General features: G+C 35.3%; 2 protein-coding genes across 2 annotated transcripts; both read left to right on the top strand.

Moving 5' to 3' along the window:
* Positions 1-317: 317 nt before the first annotated feature.
* Positions 318-695, top strand: LOC129956729 (uncharacterized). Its single transcript, XM_056068667.1, has one exon. It carries the CDS (start codon positions 318-320, stop codon positions 693-695), a length of 378 nt encoding a protein of 125 aa, XP_055924642.1.
* Positions 696-6,095: 5,400 nt separating this feature from the next.
* LOC129956728 (piggyBac transposable element-derived protein 3-like) lies at positions 6,096-6,482 on the top strand. The gene has a single exon (XM_056068666.1). It carries the CDS (start codon positions 6,096-6,098, stop codon positions 6,480-6,482), a length of 387 nt encoding a protein of 128 aa, XP_055924641.1.
* The last annotated feature ends 3,657 nt before the right edge of the window (positions 6,483-10,139 follow it).

The following is a 10,139-nucleotide window of genomic DNA, read 5'->3' as shown; positions in this document are numbered from 1 at the left end:
ATTATTGTTTTCTGTCATGCTATTGATTTGTTGACGATTTGGAACAATCATCAAGAAAGCATGACTGAAGAAATATTGAACAAAACAACGAATGCAGCTGGCATTAGAAGACATGAATTACAATCAAAGCATATTTAATGAAGCTTTAATCGAGATCAACAAAATAGTAGTATATCTTGAAAACAAATCTAACAAAGACTTTGGTCTTCCTCTACCTGATAACTTTATCTAGAGTCAAGCAGTAATGAATATTCAAGAGTTATATGATCAATCTCGGATGTTAGAATCAAATTGCACATAATGAACGACGACTCAATATGGATCAGAAAAAGGCTTATGATACAATAACATCCAGCATAACAAACAGGTATGGTAAATTGTTTTTCCTGCATGCTCCTGGCGGCACGGGCAAAACATTTTTGATTAATTTGATACTTGCCAAAGTAAGAACTGGTGGGAATATTGCTCTTGCTGTTGTATCCTCTGGAATCGCAGCCACACTATTAGCAGGTAGAAAAACAACACATGCCATATTTAAACTTCCCTTAAAAGTTTGTGCTGATGATATTAGTGTATGTAACGTTTCAAAACAAAGCAGCACCGCTAAATTATTAAAAAATTGTTCATTTATTGTTACGGATGAGGCAACAATGTCACATAAAACATCGGTCGAAGGAACACAGGACGATGAGTGATATCAGGTGCAGTAACTCGCCTATGGATGGTTGCACAGTTTTGTTTTCTGGAGATTTTCGCCAAATTTTGTCTGTTGTAACTAGAAGAACAAGAGCTGATGAAGTAAATGCTTCTCTCAAACGTTCATGCATTTGGCAAGAAATTACAATATTATCACTTACAATCAATATGCGAGTTCTTTTGTCTTCAGAAGATAATGTCCTTTTTGCCGATTTATTGTTTAAAGTTCGGAATGATGAACTCTTGATGACTGATGGGAAAATCACCGTTACTGATGATTTCTGTGTTTCTGTTAAAAGTCTTCAGGAATTGATTGTTAAGGTTTATCCCGATATCAATCAGCTTCGCAATAAGACTTTGGCCTGGTTTAAAGAAAGAGCAATTTTATCACCTACAAATGATCATGTCCAGAAAGTCAACAACTTGGTACTATCTTTACTCAATACCTCAGATCAAGTTTATTATTCAATGGACACAGTTGTGGATAGAGAAGAAGCTGTTCATTATCCAATTGAATTTTTAAATTCTCTTAATCCATCAGGTCTTCCTCCACACAAATTAATTTTAAAAGTTGGTGCTTCTATTATACAATTACGTAATTTAAACCCTCCAAAACTGTGTAATGGCACTCAATTACAAATAAAAAGTTTTAAAAAATTCTTTATTGAGGCAGGGCTTTTAACTGACTCTGGATAATCAGCTTTAATTCCAAAGATCCCTCTCATTCCAACAGATTTACCGCCTTCCTTTAAACGTGTACAGTTCCCAGTTAGGCTGTTTCGCCATGACAGTAAAAAAAGCCCAAGGACAAACGTTTCATACTGCTGGAATTGACATAAGCGAAGAATACTTTTCTTATGGATAACTTTATGTGGCACTTTCTAGAGTTACATCCATACAACACCTTTTTGTCTTGGCACCAGGAGGAAAAACAACCACTATAGTTAACAAAGAAATTTTATGAAGTAAGCTGAATTTTATTTTCGTATCAAATTATACAGAGTTGATAAACAAGTGTGGAACAGTGGGTACAATGACTAATTTGTATATTTTTAAAATTTAAAACAGCTTTTTCTATTGCATATTTTATGTGTATTGTTTTGTCTACGGACATATTTTTACCTTTTTAAAAGTCTAAATATTTTTTAATGTGTGTTATAAAAAATCGTTTTACAGCTATTTTTGATAATTTCTAAATATATTTTTAAGTTTGTTTGATGTTGCGTAACATGCCCATGTCATATCAGGTGGAGGCTAGACCTAAGTTAAAAAGCTAATTTTTTTTCTTGGATGCTATGCCACGGGTAACGCCGTGTGGGTACTGCTGTTAGAATATATCAATAAAACGAATTCCTATTGTAGCACTGTTTTTACCATAGCTGCCCTGAATGTTTCGGTGGCACTTTTAATTCCTTATCTGAAGTTAATATGAGGACTTTGTTTGAAAGGACAAAGGAAATAACTGCCAGATTAAGGAATCAAGGTTAATTAGTCAACGATGAATAGGAACACGTCTTTAAACGCAGATCAAAAGATGACTTAGAATTGAAAGAATTTCTTCAAGGTCATCGACTGCAAGACTATTGTTTTATCACGTGGGCCATCCCGAAATTATTTCTAATAATTTCCGAAGTATTCATGATTACTTCGGCATTGACTCGATCTACCTGTTGTCCTGTTAGAAGTAATGACAAACTTGTTTTCACTCTGTGGTTCCTGTGCTGAAAGTTTTTTCTGAATCTTGCTGAAATCAAAAGAAATCCAGGGTGACGTACAAGTCGCAAAACTTGCGGGAGGTAAAATATTCTATTTTTTATTTTATAAATAAACTGTTAGTCTTTGTGTAATTAGTTAATCATTTTTTTTCTTGAAGGAGGGAATGAATATCAATAAATGCCACTTCAAGTATGTCGACAGTTTGATTGCATTTAACAATATGTTAGCTGATCCTACAAAAAAGGTAAGCCGTTTTATTCCTCTTGTAACCAACTTTATCTAAAATATCTAAATTATGTATCAATACGAATCCTCATACTAAAAAAAATGTAGAGATGGGTATTGATCTCGTGGTTCCCCCTCTCCGTTTCGTAGGTTAAAGACGTCTAAAGACGAATATCAAAAAAGATTTCATTCCTCAAGATACTGGCATCAATATTTTCTTGGCGGCAATCACTACAGCTTGGGCTCGGCTGAAACTCTATTCAGAGATGGAGAAAATGTTCTGTATCTATCTACGCTATTTGTAGTGACAATGACCCTCCACTCGGAAATTTTTTGGGAGATTTCACAGACGAGTTGAACGGGGATGTAATCATAACATTCATCTCTGTTAAATATGGTTTTTTTTCTGCGTGTTCTACAATATTAATACATAAATTACTTTCATATAACATCTGCTTTTATAGCAGGGCCCAAAAATTATGCGTATGAAACTTCCAGTGGCAAGACATGCTGCAAAGTTCGGATTTTACAATTAACTTTAAAAATAATTTGTCATTGTATTCCGATTAAATAAAAGACAGAACAAGTAGCTTGGACCGGAAAGACAGCTTAACTGTTAGATGATGCCGCCAAGATAACTAGAGACGCGAAAAGAAGAAAAGTTTTCAATGCGAAACAAAATAAATGTATAGGATGGTATACAATAAGCGGGTTATAAGACTTTTCAATCATACCCTATGGATATTAAAGCAAGTATAAGTTATATCATAATTAAGATGTTGAGTAAGAGCAAGTTCTCTTACGGTATTTATAATATAATTTAATTGCAATTTAATATAAAATAGATGAAATTTTTTTATATATATAATGTATTTTTCCCATTACAGACTGAATTTTATGATTTTATATGTACACTCATGTCCAAAATTAATGTCACAAAAATGTTTTTCAAAGTAATTCTGAATGACTACCAGTAAAATGTAAACAAATTATATTTTATATATTGTGAAGGACCGGTAACACGATATTAACCTTTGTTGTGGGAAAAAATGCTTGTTGGACTGCCCTGCAGGAATCATGGTGTGAACTGTCTACAGAATATCTTCTAATCCATGCTAGGCCGTGATACAGCAATTCTGCATGTTCTTGGGGCTTCTACACGATATTAAATTGATGTACCAGTTTTTCTGACACTTCAGTGTATATTAGGCCTACAATGTCGCATTTGTAATCCTCTAAGCATTACAACCATTAAAAAAAATATTGGTATATACACATTGTGTTATAATAGTATTTTAAAGCAAATATGAAAAGTTCTTTATCAATAGCGAGTTAGTTTGCCAAAATGGCAACAGTTTGCAAAGAAAAAAAACCTACTCATTTGGATCAGATGATTGAAACAGCCAATGAGAGTTAAGACGCTTAAATCCGTGCTTCTGGTACAGACGCTAATCTTATGCTCATGTATGGCCAAAAATGGCGAACCAAAAAATAATAATCAATAAACTGCTTAGCTTCATGCAATTTTCATTTGTGTCCGAAGAAAGGGTATGTCCGGTTTCACCTAAAACCGAAAAAGTAGGAACGGGTCTACCTATCTCTCTATCCATAAGTCGTTGCATTAGATTTTCAGCTTGAATTTTTCGAAGTCGGAAAAATAATTGGAACCCAAAATTTTCGGTTTTCACCCGTTTCTTTTGAAAAGAAATGAATTTCAAAAGTCAAAAATTGCTTAAGGCATAAAATTACCTCATGGATTACCTACAAAAAGAAGCTAGGGAAGCAGAACACTGCTTCGCAAGAATCTACAGATAGTGCAAATTTTTCGCAATCTTCTTCGCAACCAGATACATGGAAGGATATTTTTGATGACTTTGAGGATATTTTTACAGATGAAACGTATGTAACACAATACGAGAATTCACCTTTCTCAGAATTCTTCATTCCTTCCCCTAAAGTCATTCGCCATACCGGAAATCCCTTAGATCATAATTTAGAGCTAAGTCTAATCGTCGAGTCGGTAAGTTCTTTCTTCTATTTTCATTAGAAACTACGAAAAAATCTGTTGAATCGTTGTATAGTGTAAGAATTTAATGGGCAAGTAAATTTATTCATGTCCTGGGAAACTAGGACTGACAAAGATATTTTAGTTAGCTTAACCCTTTATGTCTCGACGGGACTTGTAAGTCCCACTTAATATAAAGTCAAGTGAAATTAAAAGTCTTTCATGAATTCCAACGGGACTTTTAAGTTCTTTCATTTAAACCTTCTTCTAATGATCAGTAGATGGCAGCACTATATAAACGGTTTGTTCCGCATGGATATGAGTGAACACTTTCGTCATGCGCTCAGTTTGAACGGCCATTTTGCTGGAAAATTACTGACGTACTTCCAAGCTTCGTAACACCAGAATATTTATTGGTAAGTACTTTATATTTTTTTACCTATTCTTTATGAACTTTCTTGTAATTTTAATTCAAAACATAACCAATTCAGTGAAAATTTTCTAACATGACGTATTATTGTTCTTTTGGGACTTTGAAGTCCCGTTGGGTCATAAAAGTCCTGGTAAAAATTGACTAATTTCTTTTTTGAAATGGATTTTTGTTATTGCATGTTATTATAATTTGCTTTTAACATTTGAATATATTCAATTATCCTGAAGTATTGCATTTCTTAATGGTTTTTTGTTTTGTCATTGAGTATTTACAAATTTTTAGAGTTTCCCTCCCATTTACAAAATTCTTTCGATTTCTATTTTTTTAGAATAATGTATAGACGAAGAAAAGGCTTGACGCCAGAAGAAATTAAAATTATCTGGGATGAATTACCATCTGATGTTGAAACACCAGAAGAGGACAGCAGTTCTGACGAAGATTCACCAGAACAAAATAAAACAAACAATCAAAGTTTGAATCCGACAAACATTCATAAAATTTCAGACTCTGAAAGCGATTCAAGTGAAGACACTGAAAGTGAAGAAATTATACCAAAAAGAATTTGGAAGAAAAGAGATTGTACATCAACTATCCCTATATTTAGCTTAACTCATGGAACATGTGTATCAGCTTTCGAAGGTAAAACATTGCCTACCGATTTTTTTTTTAACATTTTTAGACGATGAAATTATAAGTAATATTATATTTCAAACAAACCTCTATTCAAATCAAAAACAAAGGAATATAAAGCCTATTTCTAAAGAGGAGTTTTATGGATTTTTGGGACTAAATATGTTATTTAGCTACCACCGTTTACCTCGAGTACGAAATTATTGGAGCAGTGATATAGATTATTCTGTACCTGTTGTTCCTGATACTCTTTCACGAAATAGGTATTTCCAGATATTAGGTAACTTGCATGTAAATGACAATGCAGTAATACCAAAGCAAAATACTGATAGACTGTATAAAATTAGACCACTTACGGATAAACTAAATAAAAATTTTCAATCACTGAGAATGCCTCATCAAACACAAAGTATAGACGAAAGCATGATATTATTCAAAGGCCACTCGACACTCAAACAGTACAATCCTAAAAAACCAATAAAAAGAGGATACAAACTATGGTGTCGTTCAGATATGTCAGGTTACATGTATGAATTTGAAGTATATCAGGGAAAAGATGATTCAGAATTCAAAAGATTTGGTCTAGGAGGGAGTGTAGTGCATAAATTAACCAAATCTCTTGTCAATAAAAATCACATCATAATGATGGATAACTTTTTTTCCTCTGTGGAATTGTATGAATATCTAAAATATGTTGGTATATATGCATGTGGAACTGTACAAAGTAATCGCAAAGGTTTACCGTCTCTTGCAGTAGACAGCTTTGAAAAGGGGTGATTTTGACTGTCGAATAACAGACCAAGGACTTTCATACTTCAAATGGAAAGACAACCGCTGTGTTTTTTTCTTGTCCAATTATCATGGAACTGAAGTTTGTAAAATTCAAAGAAAACAAAAAGATGGTTCAATTATGGATATACCAGCTCCTACAATAGTAAGAGATTATAACAGTCACATGGGAGGCGTGGATAAAAGTGACATGCTAAAATCACTATATGATAGAGATAGAAAGGCCAAAAAGTGGTGGCATCGTCTCTTTTTCGGTATTATAGAAATTGCAATGGTAAACTCGTATATTTGCTACTCTGACATACAGGATAAAATACCTCTTGTAGAATACAAACGAAGGGTAACACAAGGTCTAATAACAATGTCAAAAGTGTCTTCGAAGAAAAGGGGAAGACCTAGATCAGATGCTGGAGAGATAAGTGAATTACCACCCCCCAAAAAACGCAAGACAGCAAATTTTTCCGTTTCTGATGACATAAGACAACAAAAAAAAGATGCACATTGGCCAGTATTTGTAAAAAATAGGAGGACGGTGTGAGTTTTGTGCTTCGAAAAAAATTGAGTCACGACCGCATTCTCAGTGCACATTATGCAAAGTATTTCTTTGTGTTAATGAAAAAAAGAACTGCTTTTATCAATACCATAATTAATTGTGTAAAAATATATTACTTTTCATTTATACGAGGGCAATTCAGAAACTAACCTCCGATTGGTCACAGTGCGGGTAGTGGGGGGAGTAGCGCGCCATCTGTGCATTCACACGCTCAGCAGGTCAGTCGGCATCAAGCCGTAGTCGAGTGAACATCGTACCTGCGCTAGTTTAGTTTTTGTGGCAGTTTGAAATGTGTGCTGCAATAGAAAATCCCGCCAAATGTGAAGTGCGTGCTGTTATAAGGTTTTTTACAGCCAAAGGATACTCTGCAGCAGCTATTCATCGTGAGCTTTGTGCCGTGTACGGACCAAAAGTTATGAGTGAAGGAGTTGTCCGTGAATGGGTACGTTTATTTAAAAGTGGACGAGAAAACGTTCATGATGAAGAGAGGAGTGGTAGACCATCCTTGGTGACTGACGAACTCGTTCAGACAGTTGATGCAAAAGTTCGTGAAAATCGACGTTTCACAATGGCGGAGTTGTCTACTGATTTTCCACAGATTTCTAAGACTCTTTTGTACGAGATAGTGACAGCAAGATTGGGTTACCGTAAGTTCTGTGCACGATGGGTGCCCAAAATTCTTACCGACCACCACAAAAGTCAAAGAATGGCCTCTGCATTAGACTTTCTGTCACGTTATGAGGACGAAGGAGAACCATTGTTAAACAGAATCGTGACCGGTGACGAAACCTGGATTAAGTACGTGAACCCTGAGACAAAAGAACAATCAAAGATGTGGGCACATTCAGATTCGCCTACCAAACCAAAAAAAGCCCGGCAAGATTTTTCTGCCAGAAAACTGATGGCAACGGTGTTTGGGGATGCCAAAGGGGTGTTGTTGGTTGAATTCATGGAACGTGGGACGACCATTAATCAAGACGTGTACTGTGAAACACTAAAAACATTACGACGGGCTATACAGAACAAACGCCGTGGTATGCTGACTTCCGGTATCGTTTTTTTTGCACGATAACGCCCGTCCTCACTCTGCTCGCAGAACAACAGCCCTTCTTGAGTCCTTCAAGTGGGACGTTTTCAACCATCCACCTTACAGCCCAGATCTGGCGCCAAGCGATTATCACCTCTTCATGCGTATGAAGAAATGGCTCGGGTCCCAGCGGTTTGATGACGACGAAGAGCTCAAAGATGCGGTCACAGGCTGGCTCAAGGCACAAGCGGGTGATTTTTATGCAGAAGGAATTTCAAAGCTTGTGAAGAGATACGATAAGTGCCTCAATCGTTATGGAGACTATGTCGAAAAATAGTGCAAAGATGTAGTTGTAAGATGTATATATAAAAATATTTTTACTTAACTTGGTGTATTTTTTTCAATCAACCGGAGGTTAGTTTCTGAATTGCCCTCGTATTTAATATTTTTTTCTGCTTCATACTAATGGATGTAATGGCAATGTAATGAACATAAATCCCGACGGGACTTTAAAGTCCCGTGTAATATTCTGTGTTATTACAATAAAAATAATTATTGTAAATGAATCTCAATTTTTGTGTGTCTTTCTACAGCTAAATTGAGCATTAAAAAAATGTATTGCACAAGTTTTTGAAAAACATCATAATTTGGGACATAAAGGGTAATGCAATTTCAAACTGTACGTAGAGTCGCGGATATTAAAAAAGAACTAAGGAAATTAAAAATTATGCCAAATGAGTGTGTTTATGGTGTTTATTTAAAGCAATGCGTAGAAACATGTCTGACTGATTTTAAAGAGCCCTGGTATAAACCATGCGGTTTGTGCTCTCAAGATTCTAGACCAGACCCGTCAGTAAAATTCAACCACAAACTGATGGTAGATTACGCTATAGCACACGAAATATGTGATCCCTATCGATTAATGTACGAATATGCGCATTTAGGGCAGACATGCGATAGGTCGCCATGCAAAATTACCAATTATCATGAAGAGCACAAAAAGCATTTATAAAATGCAAGAAATTTTTTGTTTTCTGCAGACCGAAAAAAATTAGCTAAAAATGCAATTGAATCAAGTGTTTGCAAAAATGCACATGCAATTAAAAACCGAGACAGGCCGAAAATACATAGATAGACGCTGCAAAGAAATTGGATATATATTATTAGATAATGAAGACGAAGATGTATTTGACTTAGCTGATTATTATAGCAAATATTTAAAAAAATTCAGTAATGTAGCAATTACTATTGTTAATGCATTCATTTTTGGGACTCCTAGAAACAGATACTGCGTATTAAGGGGGGGGGATTTAAAATGTGGCAAAACGTCTTTCGCAAATGGTTTTTTAAGACTTTTTGAAGGAGTGAACATAAATGTCAATGTCGATAAAAACCGACTGTCTTTCTACTTAGGCCAGGCAATCGGAAAAAGATTTGTTTTGTTTGATGATGTGAAGGGTAGACCACAATCGGGATCTAATTTAACACCAGGGGTAGGATTTTAAAATTTAGATGATCTAAGGGATCACTTGGATGGCCGTGTCGAGGTGCAATTAGAGCAAAACAACAAGCAACCGATTTCTCAAAGTTTTCCTCCCGGAATCATAACTTGTAATGATTATAAAGTTCCCGGGCCAATCAAGGAAAGAGTAGTTGGACCAATTAACGTTTATCAATCAAATTATTGGGACTTTCACCCTATGACAATCAACGAAGAAACAATTTACATTGGCTGCGTTTTAAATAACATTCTTCCTGCTGAACCTGAAGTGCATAGGCATATATCCATGAAAGTGTCTCAATGGTGCAAAAAGAATGGGCGAATGACTGTCTATGTTTGAAGGTAAAAATTTTAAATATAAAACTATTAACATTTGTTTAACTTTAATTTAAGCATACTAAAAATGTTATTTCCCCAGGACAGCTACAAAAACAAAATGAGCAAAGAACGAGAAATGTGCGAGGAAAGCGCACAGACGCCGAAAAAAGATGAGTCCAGCGATGGGATGCCGAAGACGCAGCAGGAGACAAGCGAGAAGAATGCGGGAGGTCAACGTCGACCTCG

The sequence above is a fragment of the Argiope bruennichi genome, chromosome 11 (genome assembly GCF_947563725.1).
Source record: "Argiope bruennichi chromosome 11, qqArgBrue1.1, whole genome shotgun sequence".
Classification (NCBI taxonomy): Eukaryota; Metazoa; Arthropoda; class Arachnida; order Araneae; family Araneidae; genus Argiope; species Argiope bruennichi.
Note: the sequence above shows the minus strand (reverse complement) of the source record. Positions and strands in the feature narration are given on the sequence as shown.